Source organism: Lepus europaeus, chromosome 15, assembly GCF_033115175.1.
Source record: "Lepus europaeus isolate LE1 chromosome 15, mLepTim1.pri, whole genome shotgun sequence".
In the NCBI taxonomy this organism is placed as follows: domain Eukaryota; kingdom Metazoa; phylum Chordata; class Mammalia; order Lagomorpha; family Leporidae; genus Lepus; species Lepus europaeus.
The window spans coordinates 42,602,653-42,626,666 of NC_084841.1; the positions used below are offsets into that span (position 1 = coordinate 42,602,653).

Genomic DNA, 24,014 nt, shown 5'->3' on the forward strand with positions numbered 1-24,014 from the left:
TCTGTATCTTTTACATTAAATCTATCTTCACATTTTTATTAGATGCTTTTCTTCCTAGCACTTAGCTGGGACTATTAGATTGCCAGCAGAGAAGATGGGACATTTGAAGAGAAAGCACGCCTTCTCAAGGAAGGATGCTAAGTAGAAAGGGAGGTAGGAGTTCCTGTTGTCTTTCTTTTGAGAAGCAAGTCCAAGATCCTGGTAGTAGTATTCTAGTGCTGCCAAAATAAAAGACTACAAACTTGATAGTTGAACAGTATATGAATTTACTCTCTCAAATTCTGGAAGCTACAAGTTTAAAGCCAGAAGGGAAAGTGGAATGTGAAGAGAAAGAGGGAGAGTTTAGTATTAGCAATGTTAAATTTGAGATGCTTGCCAAAACATGTCCAAATAGTCCAAGCAAATGTAGAAACAGCTGCCTTGAGTTTAAAAGTGCAACCAAGATATGACACATTGGTTTACAAAGGAAAAGATACAAGTAATGGAAACAGATGTACTCTCTGGGAAGGGGTATAGGAGGGAACTACACTGTCAAGAACTGCCATCCTGAGAAAGGTTGGCATCTGGGGACTAGAGGCCTAAGAACTCAATGATACAACAATGACTGTCAGGTCCAAAAATGTGGGGAACTATCAGCAAAAGACAAAGTGAAAATTAAAAATAAGCCTGGTCCAGAGTAGATGGGAGACATTCTGTGTATTTCTAATCATAACTAGATACAGATTACAATAAATTGCAGGGCCAAGAACTGTTAGCCACCTTCTACATGAAGATCTGCTACCTGCCTACTCTTCCAGTCTATCTTCCTACCCTATGCTCACATTCTGTGAATTCTTCCAGAACCTCAGGTTCTTTCCCAAGGTCTTCGCACATGGCGGTCATTACCTCCGCTGGAATACTATTTCTAACTCCTTTTCCATTTCCATCTTAGTCTGTCACTTCTTTAGAGACCACCCAAGATTCTTGCTCCCCCCAGTAATAATTACCCTGTTGAAAACTCTTAGGCATGCCTTTGTAGCACTTATCAGTTATAAAGCTATGTGTCCACATGGTTAATGCCTATCTCCGCCACGAGACTGACAAGTTCCATGAAAGGTGATGTCTCTACAGTATTTCACTCATCTCATTCCCAACACCATGTCAGATACACGGTGTTCATATATACACAGATGCCCAAGAAATATTCGTTCAATGAGTATTCCAAGAAGAGCTACAAGCCGAGCGGCCTGCTGATCTGCAGCAGGAACTGGCCAGCTCCAAAGAGGAGCTCTCAAACCAATCTGCAAGGCAAGCAAAAACTCACGGCTGCGGAAAAGAAAGCCGTTTTATCATAGGTCACACCCGTGCTCACTGTGTAAGTGACTGCAAATCTTATGATTGATTTTTCCAGAACACATGGTGACACTACATCGTTGCGCAAAACGATACGAAGAGCAGGTAGAAACCGGGAGGTTAGGACGGAACTCCACTCAGTACCAGTCTCTGCGGAGCCTAGCTAGCCAGGGAGGATGACAGCCGGGGACGGATCCCTGCCGACACAGGAGCGAACGCATTTACTTTGTTCTTGCAAGAAGGAAAAGTGGGCAACGGAAGGGAGATGCCAGGCAGCTACAACCCTACAGTCGGGAACTGTGGGGGCTCTCCCAGCTTAGGCTGATCTAAAATAAGGCCATCCCTTGGAGCGCCAGCCACTGCAGGTGTGATACAGATCTGGAGCCCGGGAATCCGCCCAGGCTGGAAGCCTCCTTCCCAGGCACAGGCAGCAGAGAGTCTTCGGGCTGACAGGCAGGGGCTGGGCGATCCTCCGTACCTTGTTTGACTCGGGGCTCCCTGGCGCCGGCAGAGGCGGCGGGAGGTGGCCTGGCCACCGGCTTCTTGCTCTGGGCCTCGCCGGCTGCTGCGGCCTCGGCGGATTTGGCCCTGGAAGCGGACACAGCAGCCCGGACCGCTGCGGCCCCGGGTGCCTTGTGTTTCTTGTTCTTGCCGCCCATGCTGTAGCGGTGGCAGAAGATTCCTCCCGGCCCAGTGACCTCAGGCGACACCGCACAGCCCTGGAGAGTTCTTCACATTCCACTGCTCGTGCTCTGCCACCTTGCCTCCTCCATCCGGGCTTCTCCGGTCTCGGCGACCGCTACAACGCGATTGGTCCGATTCACCGGGATCCGCCTTCTCGCCCTTCCCCCTCTCGCTACCTGCCGAGGGTCGGGGACCAATTGTGGCTGACTGTTGTCTCTCTGTAGCCTCGAGCTGTTTACCCTTAGTGGTCTGAAAGGGAGAGGAAGAACAAAAAGAGAAAGAATCTGGGAAGAACTTCCGTCGGCTGCGCGACTCGATTACTTTTGTCTCCTGCGGGCCACTGTTGGGCCTTCCTTGGACGTCACGCGCGGTGCGGTCGCAGGGCATCGTGGGTAGGGGGAAGATTGGGTCTTGCGGTTCTGAAAGATGGCGGACGCGTTCGGGGATGAGCTCTTCAGCGTGTTCGAGGATGACTCGAGCACTGCGGCCGGAGCCAAGAAAGACAAGGAGAAGGGGAAATGGAAGGGTCCGCCAGGGTCTGCGGACAAGGCCGGGTAAGGAGCACGTCACGTTTTTATTTTTTCTGTCGGTATTGAGGGTTGAAAACACGATTCCTCTCGGTGATGAGGGAAGGAAACAAGACCCCTGTAAAGAGCACGAGAAAGTGGGGCGTAAATTGAGTGGCATTGGGGAAGCGAAGGGGCTTGAGAAGGAGGTCGGGGAGGGAGGGAGAATGCTGGTTTGGGAGGCCGGGTCGTGGCGTTCTTGGTATCCGCAGGCTGTAGGAACTCCCGCCGCCGCCTTTCCCTTAACGCTTCCGATACCATGAACCTACCCCTGTCTTCGCGGTGGGGGCGTGAGGGCAGGTAGGGGGCGCCTCCCAGGTTCTGCACCTGCAGTGTCAGCCAGAATCTTCGATAAGACCAATAGCTGGTTGAGTCAAAAGGGAAGGAACCTAGAAGTAGCGAGTTGACCAGAGGGAAAGATCAGATAGCAGCAGGAGAGAGAAATGTGATGACGCCGTAGTTCACTCTCCTGGAAAGTGGAGGTGATTCTGCCGGTGCCCACCAATAGGGTTGTTGTGAGCGTTAAACGAGAGGCTCAGCAGACCTTCAGGATATAATCAAGTCGAGCTTTGCTCAGTTTAGGTTTTTTAATTACTGGACCCTGAACACGTGTAGGCTGATGCATGTAACCACGGGAGGACAAGTCATGGAGTTCTAGAGGAACTGCTTACTATTTAGTACTCTAGACCAAGTCAGTGCTTTTTAAAAACTTAAGAGCTTTGTAGGGAGCGGGCGTTGTGGGTTGGATGGTAAAGCCACCACCTGCAATGCTGGTACCCCATTATGGATGCCGGTTTGAGTCCTAGCTGCCCTACTTGGGATACAGCTCACTGATGCCCCCGGGAAAGCAGCGGAGGATGGCCCAAGTGCTTGTGCCCCTGCTACCCAGTAGGTAGGTAATAATAGTATAAGGAACTCCATGTACTCATAACTCAGCTATAATAGTATCGAGTCATGATCCATCTTGTTTCCACACACTTTTTTAAAAAAATCAAATGCTGCTCAACGTGTTACTGCCCCCTAAATATTGCAGTACTTTTAAAAAAATAGTTATGTTTTATTTACTGGAAAGGCAGAGTTAGGGAGGGGGAGACAGAACTATCCGCTGGTTCACTAACCAAATGGCTGCAATTGCCAGGGTTGGGCCAGACTGAAGCCAGGACCCAGGAGCTAACTCCAGGTCTCCCACATGAGTGCAGGGGCTCAAGAACTTGGGTCATCCTCTGCTGCTCTCCCAGGTGCATTAGCAGGGAGATGGCTCAGAAGTGGGGCAGGTGAGAATCGAATTGATACCCACTTGGGAAGCTGGTGCTGCAGGTGGCAGCATAACCCACTATGCCACAGCGCCGGCCCCAATACTTCAGTATTCTTATAGAGCAAAACTAACAATTCCTTAATGTTGTTGAATATTCAAGTTCCCCAGTTATTTCAAAGGTGTTTTCTTGGTAATTGTTTGATTTGAATCCAAACAAGGCCCATACATTGTTTTCATTTTTCTTCCTCTAAGTCTTTTATTCTACAGAGGTCTCCCTCTTTTTTCTTTATTCCCTTCATGGGGAAAGGAGAATCCAGGTCATTTGTCCTGTAGAATTTCCCACATCTGGATTTGCTTTCTTAAACTATCATTTAAATTGCCCCTTTGACCTCAAGGATTCATAACTTGGTTAGATTCTAGTTCAGTTGTTTTAGAAGAGTTGTGTGGTAGATTTCTGTTGCACTGTACCTTATTCACAATATCCAATTTTTTCCACTCGGGATTAAAGTACCATCAGCTAGGTCCCTCACGAACCTTTCACATAACGACTTCAGCACCTGTTGAAGATTGCCTAGCTTCATCATTAGTAGTTGCAAAGTGGTGATTTTCTATTTTTATCATACCTGAAATCCAGCATTCTATCATCAGGTGTTTGCTTGAAAGGTAGTTCATAAAGGAAAGGCAGGATGCATGCTTGCTTCTTTTTCTTTGTTTTGAGAGAAATTAAGTTGTGCCTTCAGGAACTTCCAATGGCTACCAACATGGTTGTATGAAAGTCAGAGTTACACAGAGAGAACTCCTGCATCCACTGGTCCACACCCCAAATGACTGCTACAGCTGGGCCAGATTGAAGCCGGGCATCAGGAACTTCATCCAGATCTCACACATTGATGAAGGCCACACTACCACTACCCTGGTTCACTATCCAAGTGGCTGCAACTGCTAGGGTTGGGTCAGGCCGAAGCCAGGAGCTTCATCCAGGTCTCCAGCATGGATGCATGGGCCCAAGCACTCAGGCCATTTGCTGCTGCTTTCCCAAGTGTATTAGCAAGGCGCTGGATTGAAAGTGGCGCAGTCAGGAGACTGGGAAAGGGTCCTGAAACCAAAAAGTTTGAGCTGCTAATCTAGTGTTGTCTCATTTACATTTTCCTGATAAATGATGAGTTCCTTTTCATATGCATATTGTGTATTTGGATATTGACTTACTCAAAGTTTAGGTTTTTGCTCTTTTTCATTGTATTGCCTTTTGAAAAAGACTGATGTGTATGGGGCCAGCACTGTGGTGTAATAGGTTAAGCATCTGCCTGCGGACCACCATCCCATATGGGCGCCAGTTTGAGTCCCAGCCACTCCATGTCCAATCCAGTATCCCTGCTGATGGCCTGGGAGGCAGTATAGGATGGACCAGGTGCTTGGGCTCCTGCACCCTTGTGGGAGACCCAGAGGACACTCCTGGCTCATGGCTCTCGTTTGGCCCAGTTCCAGCCATTATGTCTGTTTGGGTGGTGAGCCAGCAGATGAAAGGCCTCTCTCCCTCTCTGTGTAACTCTGCCTCTCAAGTAACTAAAGAAATCTTAAAAAAAAAAAAAAAAAAAAAAAAAAAAAAAAACCTGTGTGTAGTCATCATCCCCTAATAATATGTCTCTAATATCTTTTCCCGTTCTTTTTCTTGCCTTTTTAGTCTTCTAAGATTTATTTATTTCAAAGTCAGAATGATGAGGGGGCAAGGGAGAGATATCTTTCATCTGCTGGTTCACTCCCTATGTGGCTGCAGGCCACGAGTCCAGAACTCCATCTGTGTCTCCCACATAGGAGCTCAAGCACTTGGGCCATTTTCTGCTGCTTTCCCAGGTGCCTTACTGGAGCTGGATCAGAATTCAAGTAGCTCAGAGTTGAACTGACACATCTATATGGGATGCTGGTGTTGCAGGAGGCAGCTTTGGTCTCTGCACCACAATGCTGGCCCCAGTGGTACTTTTTGAATAACGAATTCCTAGTTTTAATACTATCCAGTTTATCCAACTTCTACTTTTTAGAAATTTAGTAAATTTCTCTCATTTCAAAAATAAACATGATAATTTTCCCATTTCGCCTTCTAGAGGCTTTTTGTTGTTTTTGCTTTTCCCGCTTAGATCTAAAATTCATAAGGAAATGATTTTTGCTTATGAGGAATGTAGTCAGATTGAGTTTTTCTATGATATTCAGTTTAGCAAGCATCAATACATGGCACTACTTTTTTTTTTTTTTTTTTTAACTTTTATTTAATGAATATAAATTTCCAGTGTACAGCTTATGGATTACAATGGCTTCCCCCCCCCAATAACTTCCCTCCCACCCGCAACCCTCCCCCCTCCCGCTCCCTCTCCCCTTCCATTTGCATCAAGATTCATTTTCAATTCTCTTTATATACAGAAGATCAATTTAGTATAAAGATTTCAACAGTTTGCACCCACATAGAAACACAAAGTGAAACATACTGTTTGAGTACTTGTTATAGCATTAAATCACAATGTACAGCACATTAAGGACAGAGATCCCACATGAGGAGCAAGTGCACAGTGGCTCCTGTTGTTGACCCAAGAAATTGACACTCTAGTTTATGGCGCCAGTAACCATCCTAGGCTGTCGTCATGAATTGCCAAGGCTATGGAAGCCTTCCAAGTTTGCCGACTCTGATCATATTTAGACAAGGTCATAAAAGACAGAGTGAGGATAGTAACCAATGATCCTAAGAGTGGCATTTACCAGGTTTGAACAATTATACAGCATTAAGTGGAGAAGAGGACCATCAGTACACACATGTTGGGAGTAGAGCCATTGGTGGTAGAGTAGAGGTTATGATTACAAAGGAATGAGGCCCAAGTGCACTAGACAGGGCCTAGAACAAAGGACAGAGTCATTATTGGAGGAGCTAAGAAAGGTGCTGTCTAAGCTACAAGTAATTTTTCTGATTGAGAGGCAAATAGAACCTGATAGAAGGGGCTTGATAATAATCTGGTGGGCTTTAGGCCTTGTAAATTCAGAGGCCCAGACCTATCTATCTCTTCACATGGGGTATATCCTAAGGGAGGTGTGAACCTCCTAGGGGAAGGCACTCTGTTGACTTTCATTACTTGGCTGGCCTGGGAGGAGAGCTGGCCAGGTAAAGGCAGGGGGCATCTCTAACAAGAAATTTACAGTTCTGCCTGCAATGTTGCTGACCCTACTTGACCATCCCCTCAGCTGCAGTGGTCACTTTGGAAGTTGGGCTGAGTGAAGGGCTTTTCAGCTTAGAGCCAATAAGATCTGTGGCTCTGACCTGGGCATCCTTCGACTCCAGGGCAGGTCCATTTCCAGTGATCCAACTCTTGGCAGAGCTGCCAGGGCTCTTCACAAGCTGACTTCTGCTGAAGCCCAGGCTTACCACATTGAAAGCCACTGCAGTGGACTGGCCTGTTGGGTCTCCTTGAGGGCAGATCACTGTACAGATCAGCCATTAATAGGCCTGCCACCCATTGCTTCTGATGCCGAGCTTTCTTTTCCTCCTGGTTTGTGTTAAAGCAGACCAGAGGATGCAAGTCAAGGGAGTGCCCGTTTCCCATCTCTAATCTTCGGTGGCCTGAACTACTAGTCTATAGTCACAGGCATGTTCTGTAGTAGTTTTTCTAAGGTAGACAATGCCCATGAGGAAAATTATATTCTCACTTAAAAACTTTCTTTCCCTTTGGTCTGAAAGGGAGGTTTTTTCTACTTACTGTATACTTCGCTGATGGTGAAGTGAATCAAGCTATGAGATTATTATTTGAGTTCTTATTTTGGCTATGCTATTGCAGAAAAATGTTAGCCATCTCTTTTATAAGGTCTAAAGATTGAATTGTGCATCCTACAGATTCCTTCATAATAGAATTAGTTTCCTACCTTGAAGAGAATAGAGAAATGAAAGAACAAGTTGGGCTTAGAATAGAGAAATGAGGGAGCAAGTCCTAGATCGCTTGCTGACAATAGCAATATCACATGAATACTTAGCAAACCGTTTCAACCATTAGATAACAACTTAAGAAAACATTTACCAGAAGGTCCAATGCCTTCTATAAATTTTAAGAATCATGTATTTGAAAACACCTCTTAAATATCTAACATGGTGTAGTTTGTTTAGCCAGTAAACTTAAGCACAACCATCTAAAATGTTTTTAGTTTCTTTCTACCAACAAGTCTAAAACATAAAATACACGGATTCAGGTCCCACAAATTAAAATGTATCTTTGATTGATTTTAGCAGCTTAAATTTATGGACAATCTTATCTATAAGCCATTTAAAATAAAACTCTTAATAAAATTTCCTATGTGGACATACAATATGTACACACATATAATATAGCATAATAGACCAATATAGCAATTTTAATAATAGCTTTTAAAATCTTTAACTCTTTTTGTAGATTGCCAATTGATTTGAATTGCTTTTTCTTTTTAGTAACCTCAGTTAACCATACTTTCTCTCAGTTGGTACTGTTAATACATTATTGGCTTCATCTGTTTACAGAGCCATCCCAAAGTACTGAATATAATAAAAGTGGCTGGAAGAAGTCCATAGGAACCTATAGGAGGACAGCTAAACACAGAACCAACAACGCTTTAGTTTTATGAGCAGCAGATATTCAAATTTTTGAAAAAAGCACATATTTAAATAACCCATAGCTCTTAATAAAAATTCAGCTGTTTTTGAACAATTAGAATTTAACAGACATCAAGAGAACATAATAGATTACTTTAACACATTGCTTTAACAGAGCATCAGAGTTTAATTCTATGTCAAAGAGAAATTGAGCTTCCTGTGATCTTTTGCTGTGAGGTTTCCTTCCTTTACCTTCTTTCATATTGGTGACCATGTTTCTGTGTTTCTGTGTGTAACACATCTTTAAGCATCTTTTGCAGGGCAGGATGAGTGGCAACAAATTCTTTCAGTTTCTGTTTGCTGTGAAAAGTCTTAATTTCACCTTCATTCACAAATGAGAGCTTTGCAGGATATAGTATTCTGGGCTGGCAGTTTTTCTCTCTTAGTACCTGGGCTATGTCTCGCCATTCCCTTCTAGCTTGTAGGGTTTCTGATGAGAAGTCTGCTGTGAGTCTAATTGGAGATCCTCTAAGAGTGATCCGACGTTTCTCTCTTGCACCTTTTAGGATCTTTTCTTTATGTTTCACTGTGGTGAGTTTGATTACAACATGTCGTGGTGAGGATCTCTTTTGGTCATGTTTATTAGGGGTTCTATAAGCTTCCTGTACTAAGATGCCTCTGTCCTTCTCCAAACCTGGGAAATTTTCTGCTAGTATCTCACTGAAAATGCCTTCTAATCCTTTCTCCCTCTCCATGCCTTCAGGAACTCCTAGAACCCGAATGTTGGGTTTTTTAATAGTATCCTGTAAATTCCTGACAATATTTTTTAGATTTCTAATTTCTTCTTCTTTTCTTTGGTTTGCCTGTTTCCTTTCCTGTTCTCTGTCTTCTAAGTCTGATATTCTCTCTTCTGCTTCGCCCATTCTGTTTTTAAGGCTCTCTAATGTGTTTGTCATTTGATCTATTGAACTCTTCATTTCATTATGATTTCTAGTCACTATCAGAGATTCTTGTTCCACTAGTTGTTTCATTTCATTTTGATTCCTCCTTAATATTTCACTTTCACGAGAGAGATTTTCTATCTTGTCCATGAAGGATTTCTGTAGTTCAAGAATTTGTTTTTGAGAACTTCTTAATGTTCTTATCAATTTTTTGAGATCCGCTTCTTGCATTTCTTTGATCTCATCATCTTCATAATCTTGAATTGGGGTGTCTTTTTCATTTGGGGGCGTCATAGTTTCTTCCTTGTTCTTGTTAGCTTGGTTTTTGCGTTTGTTGTTTGGCATGTTGGAGATATCTGGTTTCTTCACTGTGGTGTTTTTTCTTGTTACACTATGGATCTATATTAAGTGGACTGTCTGCTTTCAGTGGAGCCTTAGAGGCTTGAGATGAGTGTGGCCTGAGAGCTGTGTTTGGTTCCTCAGGGTTGAGGGTGTGTCAAGGATGACACTCCCAGGTTAGGTGTGGTAAATCTCTCTTTCTTTTTTTGATTTAAAAGGGAAGTAATTCCGCACAGCTGAACGTAATTGGAGGTAGTTAGCAGGCAAATGATATACCCACAGGAGCCAGAGATCAGAAGCTCTTTCCCAAGGACCACACAGGGAATCTCTGCTGCCCTCAGTGTGGGCTCCAATTCTCCTGCAGTCTCCCACTGGGTTGCCAAGTTAGATGCTAATCTCCTGTTATTTCACCCCTCCCCCCAGAGTCAGGTTTTTCTGCTAGGCTCAGGGCTGGTGCAGACCTGAGGTCGCCCTGCTTATGACGTATGTCCAAAATGGCGCCTGCTCTGTCTTGCTCGCCTGTGAGAGGTGAGCGGAGAGAGAGAAACTTGTGTCCGTATCAGTCACTTTTTTTATTTTTTTTTCTCTCTCTTCTAGTTAGCCTGGTGAACTTTTCCCCACGGAGTTTCAAGCCTCGTTCCCTCTAGCCTCCTCTTTCCACTTGCCTGCTGGTATCTCGGGCTATGGAGGTTCGGCTCACCTCGCGTTCCAGCGCTGGTGCGTTGAGTCTGCCGCTGGTGTCCCGAACTTGGGCTCCCACGCTCTCCACGCAGGTCCACTGTGAATCACTAGTTCCGGAAGAGTTTCCTCTGCTGTTTCATCCCCTACTCTTCCTTGACCCTGCAGTATCTCCACTTATATTAAACTTTCTCTCCCCCCGGACTAAGTGTGCTTCCTGCCTATTCCGCCATCTTGCCGCCTCTCCACATGGCACTACTTTGACCACCAAATTCCACCACCAAGAATTTTCTTCATGCCATTAGAGAGAGCATTCATGTTTATTAAATTCACTCATAAATTTCTAACTTATGATTTTTAAGAAGATTTTTTAAATAGTGCTATCTATGTCAATTTTAAAGTATTCTTAAGACATACGTTCCAAGGAAATAAATACAAAAAAAGTAATGTTCAATTTTACTACATGCAAAGGTGGGTTGTTCTGGACTTTAGCCTGTTTTGATTTATAACATTTATCTATTTAATACATGATCTTTTTCTGCTAATGGTGTGCATAATATATTGAGCAGTGTTTTGTGACATAATGCTTAAAGTATGAACTGATAGTGCAGAATTCATTCTAACCTGTTTACTTTTCAGGAGACGATTTGATGGCAAATTACAATCAGAGTCAACTAATAGTGGAAAAAACAAGAGGGACACAGATTTTGAAGGCACAGATGAACCCATTTTTGGAAAGAAGCCCAGGTTAGAAGAGTCAATAACTGAAGACTTAAGGTAATATTTCCATAGTTATAAATATTAGTAATTTTTTTTTTTTTGACAGGCAGAGAGGACAGTGAGAGAGAGAGACAGAGAGAAAGGTCTTCCTTTGCCGTTGGTTCATCCCCCAATGGCTGCCGCGGCTGGTGCTCTGCGGCCGGCGCACCGCACTGATCCGGAGGCAGGTGCTTCTCTTGGTCTCCCATGGGGTGCAGGGCCCAAGCACTTGGGCCATCCTCCACTGCCTTCCCGGGCCATAGCAGAGAGCTGGCCTGGAAGAGGGGCAACCAGGACAGAATCCGGTGCCCTGACCAGGACTAGAACCCGGTGTGCCGGCGCCGCAAGGCGGAGGATTAGCCTATTGAGCTGCGGCGCCGGCCAATATTAGTAATTCTTAATTCACATCATAGGATCAGGTTTTAAAAATTGCTCAAATATTGATACTTTATAAAAGTATTTGCTGAATTAGAGGAATGAAAATAGCTATTTTGACTTATGCACTTATAAAAGCTTGTAAACAAAGAGTATTTAAGTTTGGAGAATTAGATGATAACATAGAAAGACTCATCTTTTAATAGTTTAGAATTCAGTTTTGAGAAATAGTTTTGAAGTGTGATTTTTTTAAAAGGATAAGATTCCTTTTTTAATGTCCCAAGAGGAAGGTCCTTGAAAGAGTGAATAAAAAGAAAGAATAAAGCTGATCCAGGAGATGGAATGTATGGGAAGGAACACTGGAGGGAATGGTTTTCACTGTTGAGTGCAGCAGTAGAGTAGCTATAAATCTGAAGACTCCTGTTGATGAGGCAGACCTGTGAATGTCTATGACCAAAATGTGTCTGCTTTTGAAAGCTGGAACTTCCTCTAAGTTGATACCAATATCTTTAGTTGACAGCTTTCCTATTATGGTGATGATCTTTACATTTTTACTTCCATTTCTTGTATGCCGTATTGTAGTTTGGCACTGTTGTGAAGAGTTTATGATTTTTTGTTTGAAAAAAAAAAAAAAAAAAAAAACCAGCCAGCTATGGTTGTAGCTACTTGTTTTTTTAAACTAGAGTGATAGCTTACAAAACAAAATTAATAGGTTAAAAGTCATTGTTGCTTATTATAACATTTGAGTTTTCTTCAAAGTTATCATTATGGACTTAAATATCAGAAATACAGTAAGTAATGAACCTAGCATAGAAGTTAATGGTTTTCTTCAGTTTATCCGTAATTGTGTCCTTTCAGAATTTATACAGAGAACCTAGATAAGTATAACTTAGGATTTTGATGAGCAAAGGAACACTTAGATAAATTACAGCAATATCTGAATAGGCTAGTTTATTTATTTTTAAAGATTTATTTATTTATTTGAAAGGCTGAGTTACAGAGAGGGAGAGAGGTCTTCCATCTGTTGGTTTACTCCCTGTTTTGACCAGATAGTGATATAGCCAAGAGCTGTGTACAGACTTAAATATTAGAGGCTTGATTTGCCAATAAACATCCACATATCCATGAAAGTTAGAAAGATAAGATTAATTTGCAAAGACTCCCATCTGTTAGAAACTTACAACCGCAGCACCTGAATAAGGCATCATGGGCAACACATGTAGCATTTGGGAAGCAATCAGGATCACCTTCATTTGTTTTTCTTCTTAGTTTTACATCCTTTCCATATGTAATCCCTTACCTGACCTTAACCTTATAAGGGCTTCCAATAGGCCTGAGGCAAATGTTTTTAAAGTTGTCTGTGAACTGGCCTGGCCAGGGCCATATTCCCACACAATTTGATTGGAACATTAGAAGAACAGAGGGCACCCTCTATTCCCCAAACAGCCTCTGTGTTCACCCAAGGTTGTACAGACTTATCTTGTTTACTTCTTGTCCTCGAGTCAAACTTTTTCCTTCTACTTTTAACAGTACTTTTTCATTCTCTTTACACTCCCCAAATGGCTCCAACTGCTGGAGCTGTGCTGATCCCAAGCCAGGAGCTTATTCCAGATCTCTCATGTGGGTTTATGGGCCCAAGCACTTGGGCCAACTTCCACTGTCTTCCCAGGCCATAGCAGAGAACTGGATCAGAAGTGGAACAGCCGGGACTCAAACCGGTGCCCATATGGGATGCTGGCACTGCAGGTGGCAGCTTCACCAATTATGCCACAACGCCAGCCCCCACTAGTTTAGTTTATACTTTTTGTTGTATATTAGTTTTTTTTCCTTTTTTTTCTTCGGTCCTGTGTATTAGTTTTTTTTTTGTTTTGTTTTGTTTTTGACAGGCAGAGTGGACAGTGAGAGAGAGAGAGACAGAGAGAAAGTCTTCCTTTGCCGTTGGTTCACCCTCCAATGGCCGCCGCGGCCGGCGCGCTGCGGCCGGTGCACCGCGCCGATCCGATGGCAGGAGCCAGGTGCTTCTCCTGGTCTCCCATGGGGTGCAGGGCCCAAGCACTTGGGCCATCCTCCACTGCACTCCCGGGCCACAGCAGAGAGCTGGCCTGGAAGAGGGGCAACCGGGACAGAATCCGGTGCCCCAACCGGGACTAGAACCCAGTGTGCCGGAGCCACTAGGTGGAGGATTAGCCTATTGAGCCGCGGCGCCGGCCATCTGTGTATTAGTTTTAAAACTAGCTTTGTGCTTTAACTAGACAAACTTTAAACTACAGTGCTTTGTGACATACTTTTTGTTAAAATAACTATTGGAAATTAGCTGACATTTTTTGAATAATTCATATGGCAATCTGTTCTGTATTTCTGATAAAAGATGTTAACGTTATTTGGAATTCTCAGCATCTATTGCAGTAATGTAAAAAGTTTTCTGATTATCCTTAATCAAAGTTTTTCCAATTTGTAATACTTATAAGTGGGCAGTATTGTTTTCCTTAACAGTGCAAATGAGAAGATTGTTATCTGATTACATAAAAATAATTTATCTAAGTTAAAAGAAATTTCTTTTTTTAGTTTGACAGACTTGATGCCCAGAATCAAGGTGCAGTCAGTTGAAACTGTTGAAGGGTGTACACATGAGGTAAGGATGAACAGCATACCATAAATTAGTGTTATAAGTGGGATTTTTCTTTGGTATCTAGAATAATGATCAGTAAGCAGTTTAGTCATGAGATCCTTGTAGTTTCTGTGGGGTGCACATAGTCTAGTGGAAAAGCTGGGACTGTATAATCAAACCTAGGTTTGGAGACTGGCTTGGCATTTTGGAGGAATTTTTCAACTTCTTGGAGCATTGGCTTTTTTTTTTTTCCTGCTGATATTTTTTATTGAGGTTTATCACTCATGATTTTACATGTGAAGCATAAGCTTTTTAATTTGTAATTTTGGAATAATGAGATGTACTTCATGGGATTACTGTGAAAATTATGTAAGAAAATTTAGTAAAGAACCCTGCACAGACTAGGTATTTTTTTAGTATATGTTCATTGTCACAGTCCTAAAGTCGTGTCATTGTATCATATCTTGCTCCAATAATTGATAAATTGCAGTTTCTTTGTTCTGCCACAAGATGGTGATCACTGATAGCTTCCATTTAGAAATCCAGTATCCGTTTAGAAATGCATATTTATATACATAAAGGACATAGTTTCCTTTTATTAAGTATTTTGTCATTACAATGTAAACCTTAAAGCAAGTTAATACTATAGTTAATTGGGGACCCTTATTAAAACTAACAAGCAGAGTAAATTAATAAAAATGGCTTTCAGTATAGTTTTAGACTTTTTTTTTAGAAATTTATTTTTTTAAATATATTTATTTGAAAAAATTACACAGAGGGAGAGATAGAGAAAGATCTTCCATCTAGTGGTTGACTCTCTAGATGACCTCAACAGCCAGCACTGGGGCAGGTCATAGGCAAGAGCCAGAAGCTTCCTTCAGTTCTCCATGTGGGTGACAGGGGCCTAAGCACTTAGACCATCTTCTGCTGTTCTTCCCATGACATTAGCAGAGAGCTGCATTGGAAATGGAACATCCAAGACACAAACTGCTCCCAAACGGGATGCCAGCGTCGCAGCTATGCCACAGTGCTGGCCCCAAGACATCTTTTAAAATCCCTATTTTTCTACTGAGCATCCCACCATTATAGTTCTTTTTTTTTTTTTTTTTTTTTTTTTTTTTTTTTTTTTTAATAAAGATTTTATTTATTTATTTGGGAGGTAGAGTTACAGACAATGAGAGGGAGAGACAGAGAGAAAGGTTTTTCCTCTGCTGGTCCACTCCCCAGATGGCTGCAATGGCTGGAGCTACATCAGTCCAAAACCAGGAGCCAGGTGCTTCTTCCTGGTCTCCTATGCAGGTGCAGGTGCCCGAGGACTTGGGCCATCTTCTACTGCTTTCCCAGACCATAACAGAGAGGTGAATTGGAAGAGAGGCAGCCAGACTAGAACTGGCCCCCCCATTATAGTTCTTTAGAAATAGCACTTAATGTGTCAGGTTGTAATGTCCTTTTTTTATTAATACTTCAGCAGGTTGCTTACTTTTTTTTTTTTTTTTTTAAAGATTTGTTTGAAAGGCAGAGTTACAGAGAGGCATAGGCAGAGAGAGAGAGAAGCCTTCCATCTGCTGCTTCACTCCCCAAATGGCCGCAATGGCCGGAGTTGCACCAGTCCGAAGCCAGGAGCCAGGTGCTTCCTCCTGGTCTCCCATGTGGGTGCAGGGGCCCAAGCACTTGGGCTGTCTTCTACAGCTTTCCCAGGCCATAGCAGAGAGCTGGATTGAAAGTGGAGTAACTGGGTCTTAAACCAGCACCCATATGGGATGTGGGCATTGCAGGTGGCAGCTTTGCCCCCTATTCCACAGTGTTGGACCTGTAATGCCCTTTTTTTTTTTTTTTTTTTTTTTTGATTTATTTATTTATTTGTAAGGAAAAGTTACAGAGAGGCAGAGGCAAAGGCAGAGAGAGAGGTCTTCCATCCACTGGTTCACTCCCTAAATGGGCACAATGGCTGCAGCTGAGCCGATCAGGAGCCAGGAGCTTCCTCCAGGTCTCTCACATGGGTGCAGGGGCCCAAGCACTTGGGCCATCTTGTACTGCTTTCCCAGGCCACAGCAGAGAGCTGGATTGGAAGTGGAGCAGCCAGTTCTCTAACCAGCGCCTATATGGAAAGCCAGCACTGCAGGTGGTGGCCTTACCTACTGTGCCACAGTGCTAGCCCCATAATGCCCTTTTGATCATTCTTTTGTCACTTATCTTAGATGTCATCTGATGTTCTGGGCTTACATAAGATAGAAAGTAATATAAACCCTGCTCTTAGGAGGTGAAAAGCCTTCCTGTGCTCTACAAATTTTTGTTTGTTTGTTTTCTTAAAGTATGTAATATCTTTATTGAAAAGATGTATAAGTTTAGTAAATTACAGTAACTTCACTACCCTGAAAGGCATTTTCGTTTTTATTGACCTCACAGCCTTCATACACATTAACATAGTTACATACCATAACGAGCAGTGCAATATAATTACAAATTTCCACACCATTAGAAATGCCTCAAATTTTAAGTCCAAAAGACAAACCCAGAAACTTACCAAGATGAATATTTACAAATACAGTGTAGGAAAAACCAAAGTATTTCAACAGTTTTGAGATGCTTTCTCTTGGACAAAAAGTCGCTACAGAGTGGAATAGCTAACAGTCTATAGATCACAGAAAAGAGAACTTAAACCAGAAAACGCTAAAGAACTATGCTTTCCAAAACCTTCCAGTGATCTTGAAGTTAAGACACAAGCAACTAAGTATACTTCCCAAGTTTCAAATCCTCATTAGTTGACTTTAGTAATCAATAATGGCACCATGCTGCTTACATTGCTGTCTTTGGTATCCCTGCGATCTTTTCATTTTTGGGAAAACTTGCGGGCAAGAGCTATATTACACCACAGCAAGGTAGCAAGGAAACTGGTTACCCTGGAATAATAAGGCCCTAAATGTTTTATTTATTTTAGAGGTAGAGTTAAACAGACAGAAAGGTCTTCCATCTGTTGGTTCACTCACCTAAATAGCCTCAACAGCTGGAACTGGGCCCATCCGAACCTAGGAGCCAGGAGCTTCTTCCAGGTCTCCCACAGGGATGCAGGGGCCCAAGGACTTGGGCCATCTTCCACTGCTTTCCGACCATCAGCAGAGAGCTGGATTGGAAGCGGACCAGTTGGGACTACAACCAGCACCTATGTAGGATGCTGACACTGCAGATGGAGGCTTAGCCTACTACACTGCAACACTAGCCCAATTACAAATTATCTTCAATCCCACCTCTTCTGACTTTCTTTATAGATTACTTCACTTCTTCATGTAAAGGCTTGAAAATGTAATTGAAGTGTTCTCTGATTATAACTTCCATCTTGACCTGTCACGTGCACTGCAAGGAAAAGACACTTCCCTTTCCAGGCTGAAGGTGGTTGTTGTGGCAGTTTTCTTGATTGTATCTTAGCTTGGTTCCATAAAAACTGTTCATTCTGTTTTTCCTTACCTCTTTCTAGATTGTTCTTTTCTGTTTTCTACTTGCTAGAACCTAGGAACTTAAACAGAAAAACTTTTCAGTGTTCACGACATCTCATAGGTTAACTTTCTAAACTATGCTTGATAAACTGCCAAAATCTAACTTTTGGTTTCCCTGGGTCGATTGCATTTAGAACATCATGTTTCTACATAATTCATACGGGGCATTATTGTTTAGTTTCATAACTTTTCTTAATATAGTCAGATTGTAGTCATTCCTTTTTGAAACTCAGTTTATTTCATCTTGATCGGAATTGAGTGGCAGATTTACTGACAATTTAAATTGTTTAAGGCAACTAATCTCAGACATTTGTTTATTGGAGTTTTGCTCTTAGAACGTTTCCTAATTTCTGTGTATGTTACTTTGACACTGTGGACTACTTACACTCTAATTGGTTAGATTCCTCGGTACAGTTAGAAATGTATAAAAGTTGCCAGGGTTAATTTTAAGTCTTGGGAACTTAGGTTTATTGTGAACTCTGGTTCTTAATTTTTTCTGGAGGAAAATTAAATTTCCTGTTCCAGGAAAGAGAGATTGTCATTCCACATAGTTTTCTTTCATGTGGTATTAACCATCTTACAACTATTAAGTTTTTATTTTTAAGGTTTAGTTATTTATTTGAAAGTCAGAGTTACACAGAGAGAGGAGAGGCAGAGAGTGGACAGGTTTTCCTTCTGGTTCACTCCCCAGTTGGCTGAAACAGCCGGAGCTGTGCCGAACCAAAGCCAGGAGCTTCTTCCAGGTCTCCCACATGGGTGCCAAGCACTTGGGCCATCTTCCACTGCTTTCCCAGGCCATAGCAGGAGCTGGATCGGAAGTGGAGTAGCCAAGACTCAAACTGGCGACCATGTGGGATGCTGGCACTGCAGGCAGCGGCTTTATGCACTACACCACAACGCCAAAACTTCTATTAAGCTTTTTGAGTATTCATTAATGTCAGGCAGTAGATTAGATATGAAAAATACAAAGATAGGTAAGTTGTAGACTTTAATAAATATCTTTCCTTCAGTAAAATAAACTTCGAAATAACTTTTCAGTTATATTACCATCAGACAAATTCTAGTAGAGGTACGTTTGAATGTTCGTAGTTTTAGCTTCTTGGCCTTGTATTTTTTTTTGGACAGGCAGAGTGGATAGTGAGAGAGAGAGACAGAGAGAAAGGTCTTCCTTTGCCGTTGGTTCACCCTCCAATGGCCGCCGCAGCAGCCGCATCTTGCTGATCCGAAGCCAGGAGCCAGGTGCTTCTCCTGGTCTCCCATGGGGTGCAGGGCCCAAGCACTTGGGCCATCCTCCACTGCACTCCCTGGCCACAGCAGAGAGCTGGCCTGGAAGAGGGGCAACCGGGACAGAATCTGGCGCCCCAACCGGGACTAGAACCCGGTGTGCTGGCGCCGCAAGGCGGAGGATTAGCCTAGTGAGCCGCGGCGCCGGCTTGGCCTTGTATTTTAAAGGCAGTTATTTTGTTTTACAGTATCTAAGACTTAGAAATACTGTAGCTCACTTACTTTTCAAGCCGTACTGAATGCACCAATTCTCAAACAATAAATTGCCAAATCTTTTTAAATTTTTTTTTATATTAGGTTGCACTTCCTGCAGATGAAGATTATTTACCACTTAAACCTCGAGTTGGGAAAGCCGCAAAGGTTAGTACTTTGGGCAATACAGTTTGTGTGGTTTTGTGAGACTTGTTCTTAGTAGTATTAAAAATAAATGATTTCACATGAGATTTTTGTAGTTCCTTATATGTGTGTGTGGGAATAGTCCAACAAATGCAGTAAAATCTAAATCAGTGAACAACCATGTTGGAAAGCAAGCATCGTATGGTGAGATATAATAATTAAAATAATGATTCCCAACCTTTGTAAAGGACCATATGAAAGTTATCAGCCTTTTCCTGGGAGAAAAATACATGTGCAGAATTATATCTATAATTTCACATGCTTCTAAGGAAACTCAGACTGTGTGCATTTGTTAGATGGATTTTGAAGTCTTGATGGACCTTAAAAGATTAACAGATGTTTAACTTAAACGTTCGAAGTAGATTAATCAAAAAAGGTTTTATGGTAGGATAAAAATGAACCCTTAAAGTCTAATATGTCTCATTCTGCCTCTATTGAGTGGATATGAGGAAGATTATTTTTCAGAGCCTCAGAATTTTCATCTTTGAATGGAAATATAGCTATTTTAGGGCTTGTTGTGAAGGTTAAGAATACGTGGAAAATACGTTGCACAACACTTAGCATATTTTTATAAATAATATTGATATATAAGTATAATTTAATAATTAAACAAGCAGTAGAATTAATTTTTATGCTGTCAGGATAAAGATTATTTTTACTTTCCTAATTTTCTCTAATGGCTGTTATATTTCCTAAATAGAATGGTAAATAAATGTTTCTGGGGGTAGCCACTCTTGATATTAAGTATGTTCTGATAATGGCTTGATATTTTCATGCAGATACTAATTTGTTTTTCTAGGAATATCCATTCATTCTTGATGCTTTTCAAAGAGAAGCCATTCAGTGTGTTGATAACAATCAGTCAGTTTTAGTGTCTGCACATACATCAGCAGGCAAAACTGTATGCGCTGAGTAAGTAATTTTTTAATGAAATCTTTATTATTTTTTATCTAATTTTTTTTAAATTTATTTACTTAAAAGTCAGAGTTACACAGAGAGAGGAGGGACAGAGAGGGAGAGAGAGAGGGAGAGAGAGAGGGAGGGAGGGAGAGGGCTTCCATCCACTGGTTCACTCCCCAGTTGGCCGCGACTGCTGGAGCTGTGCCGACGCGAAGCCAGGAACTTCTTCCCGGGTCTCCCACGTGGGTGCAGGGGCCCAAGGACTTGGGCTATCTTCCATTGCTTTCCCAGGCATAGCAGAGAGCTGGATCAGAAATGGAGCAGCCAAGACACAAACCGGCACCCATATGGGATGCCAGCACTGCAGGTGGCAGCTTTACCTGTTATGCCACAAAGCCGGCCCCATCTCATCTCATTCTTTAGAAGTTTCATTCATGGGGCCAGCACTATGGTATAGCGGGTAAAGCCGCTGCCTGCAGTGCTGGCATCCCATATAGGCGCTGGTTTGAGTCCCAGCTGCTCCACTTCCGATCCAGCTCTCTGCTATGGCCTGCGAAAGCAGTAGACGATGGTCCAAGTCCTTGGGCCCCTGCACCCACGTGGGAGACCCGGAAGAAGCTCCTGGTTTTGGATCAGCACAGCTCCGGCCGTCGTGGCCAACTGGGGAGTGAACCAGAAGGTGGAAGACCTCTCTCTCTGCCTCTCCTTCTCTATCTGTGTAACTCTGACTTTCAAATAAATAAATAAATCTTTAAAAAAAATTTCATTCTTTTTGTTTGATTTCTGAAAATAAAATGGTTTTACTTGTTCTTTTCCATTTTGGATAGCTTTCATTTCTTTTTCTTGACTTACTGAACTGTCTTGGACTTACAGTAAAATGATTAATAGAAGTGTTAAGATAGGATATCCTTGCCTTGTTACTGATTTAGGGGAGAGAAACACATTTTTGTCATTAAAGGAAGTTCCCTTCTATTCCTAGGTGGCAGTGATTTTTGACTCTCTCTGTATGTGTGTATACATATAAAATACTTAGATATTGGTGTTTGTCAAATGCTTTTCCTGCATTTATTAAGGGATTTCTTGTCCTGCTAGTATGATAAAATGATTGGATTTCAAATGACAAATCAGACTGGTAGACTGCTTTGTCATGATGTGTTACCCTATTGTATTGTTATATTCCATTTGTTAATTTTGTGTTTATTTTAATGAATTAACAGAGCAGGAGAGAAAAAGAGATCTTCCATCTGTTGGTTTACTTCCTAGATGGCCACAATGGCTGGGACTTTTGCTGCTGTGCCAGGCTGAAGTCAGATGTCCAGAACTCCTTCTGAATCTTCTGTGTGGGTGCAGGGGCTCAAGGACTTTGACCATCTAATGCTGCTTTCCCAGGCATATTATCAGGGAGCTAGATTGGAATTGAGATACTGATCCCTCAATTTGTTAATATTTTGTTAAATGTTTTCCTATCATGTAGAGTATTAGTTTTTATTTTTTAGATATATTTATTTTATTTATTTGAGAGCGAGAGAACTCCAACTCCCATCTACTGCTTTACTCCTCAAATGTCCACAGTGACCAAGACTGGGCCAGACCAATGCTGGGAACTGAGGACTTGATCCAGATTTCTCATGGTGTTTTTTTTTTTTTTTTTTTTTTTAATTTTTTGAAATACATTTTTAAAATTTATTTATTTACTTTAGATTTATTTTATTTATTTGAAAGAATTACAGAGAGAGGTAGAGCCAGAGAGAGAGAGAGGTTCACTCCCCAAATGACCACAATGGCTAGAGCTGAGCTGATCTATAGTCAGGAGCCAGGAGCTTCTTCCAGGTCTCCCACTTGGGTGCAGGGGCCCAGGGACTTGGACCATCTTCTGTTGCTTTTCTAGGCCATAGCAAAGAGCTAGATTGGAAGTGGAGCAGCCAGGACTCAAACCGGTGCCCATAAGGGTTGATGGCACCGCAGGTTGGTGCTTTAACCCACTGTGCCATGGCGCCTGCCCCATGTGTTTTGTTAATATATAAATAAATAAATATATATATGTTTTAAAGATTTATTTATTTTATTTGAAAGAGTTAGAGGCAGCGAGAGAGAAAGGTCTTTGATCTGCTGGTTCACTCTCCAATTGGCCACAGCGGCCAGAGCTGCACTAGTCACAAGCCAGGAACCTCTTCTGGGTCTCCCACACGGGTGCAGGGTCCCAAGGACTTGGGCCATCTTCTACTGCTTTCCCAGGCCATAGTACAGAGCTGGATCTGAAGTGGAGCAGCTGGGATTCTAACTGGCACCCATATGGGATGCCAGCTCTGCAGGCAGTGGCTTTACCCACTATGCCACAGCACTGGCCCTGTTGATATATATTTTTATCCTTACATTAGTACTACACTGTTTTGATAGCTGTAACTTTATAAAAATAGGCCATAGAGTACTCTAATTTTGTTCCTTTTTAAATTCTTTTTAAGATTTATTTATTTATTTATTTCAAAAAATTTTACAAAGAGAGGGACAGATAGATATCTTCCATCGACTGGTTCACTCCCTTGATGGCTACAATGGCCAGAGCTGGGCTGGTCTGGAGCCAGGAGCCAGGAGCTTCATCCCGGTCTCCCTCATGAGTGATAGTGGATCAAACCCTTGGGCCATCTTCTACTGCTTTCCCAGGCACATTCACAGGGTGCTGGATTGGAAGTTGAGCAGCAGGGATATGGGCGGCTATATGGGATGCCTGCATTGCAGGCGATGGCTTTACCCACTAGGGCACAATGCCAACCCCTATTTTCATTCTTTTTAAATTGTCTGGACTCTTCCAGGGCTTATGGATTCCCCAATAAAATTTTAAGATTAATTTCAATTTTTTAAAAAAAGATTTATTTATTTGAAAGACAGTTTACAGAGAGCAGTAGAGCTGGAATGGGGGGTGTCTTCCATCCACTGGTTCACTCCCCAGATGACCACAACAGCCAGAGCTGAGTTGATAGAAACTAGGAGACACGAGCTTTCTCAGGTCTCCCACGAGGGTTCAGGGACCCAAGGATTTGTGCCACCTTCTGCTACTATAGTAGAGAGCTGGATTGGAAGTAGAGCACCCGGGACTTGAACCGGTGCCCATATATGATGTTGGGCTTTAACCTGCTGCACCACAGTGCTGGCCCCAGCCTATTTCAATTTTAATAGGGATTGTGTTGAACTTGAGGTCAATGTAAGGAATTGTAATCCTTTTTTTCCCCTAATATTGATACATTTATTTGAAAGGCAGAGATACAGAGAAAGAAGGGGAGTGAGAGAAACAGCTTCCATTTTCTGGTTCTCTCCTCAGATGGTCACAGCAGCCAAGGCTGGCCAGTCTGAAGCCAGGATCCAGGAGCTTCATTTGGGTCTCCCACTTGGGCCATCTTCCATTGTTTTCCTGGGCTCATTAGCAGGGAGCTGTATCAGAAGTTGATTCTTTAAATCCATAAAAATGATGTATTTCTCTGTTACTTAGATTATCTTTAATTTCTGTCAGTTATATTTTGCAGTTCTGGCCTGGTGCTGAAACTAGGAGTTGGGAACTCAATTTAGGACTCCTTGTTCTTGATCTTAAATGAGGAGAAATGTTTATCTTTGGCAATATATTAGGTATAATGTTAACTATTGGTTTTTGCTAGTTGACCCTTATTAGGTTTAGGGAATGTCCTTGGGGTTTTTTGACATTTTAAGATTTTTTTTATTTGAAAGGCAGAGTCACAGAGAAATCTTCATCCACTGGTTAACTCCCAAAATGGCCACAACAGCCAGTGCTGGGCCAGACTGAATCCAGGAGCCAGGAGCTT

General features: G+C 42.4%; 2 protein-coding genes across 2 annotated transcripts in view; one reads left to right on the forward strand and one right to left on the reverse strand.

Moving 5' to 3' along the window:
* The window catches only part of DHX29 (DExH-box helicase 29), a 46,624-nt gene extending 44,462 nt beyond the window's left edge, over positions 1–2,162 (reverse strand). Inside the window, exon 1 of the mRNA XM_062211915.1 lies at positions 1,811–2,162. Coding sequence (XP_062067899.1) covers positions 1,811–1,991 — 181 coding nt within the window. The 5' untranslated portion in view covers positions 1,992–2,162. The remainder of the gene's footprint in view (positions 1–1,810) is intronic.
* Positions 2,163–2,340: 178 nt separating this feature from the next.
* MTREX (Mtr4 exosome RNA helicase) overlaps positions 2,341–24,014 on the forward strand; it is a 111,460-nt gene continuing 89,786 nt past the window's right edge. The window contains exons 1-5 of the mRNA XM_062211916.1: positions 2,341–2,570; positions 11,029–11,166; positions 14,089–14,155; positions 19,204–19,266; positions 20,102–20,214. Of these exons, the coding sequence (XP_062067900.1) occupies positions 2,443–2,570; positions 11,029–11,166; positions 14,089–14,155; positions 19,204–19,266; positions 20,102–20,214 (509 nt within the window). The 5' untranslated portion in view covers positions 2,341–2,442. The remainder of the gene's footprint in view (positions 2,571–11,028; positions 11,167–14,088; positions 14,156–19,203; positions 19,267–20,101; positions 20,215–24,014) is intronic.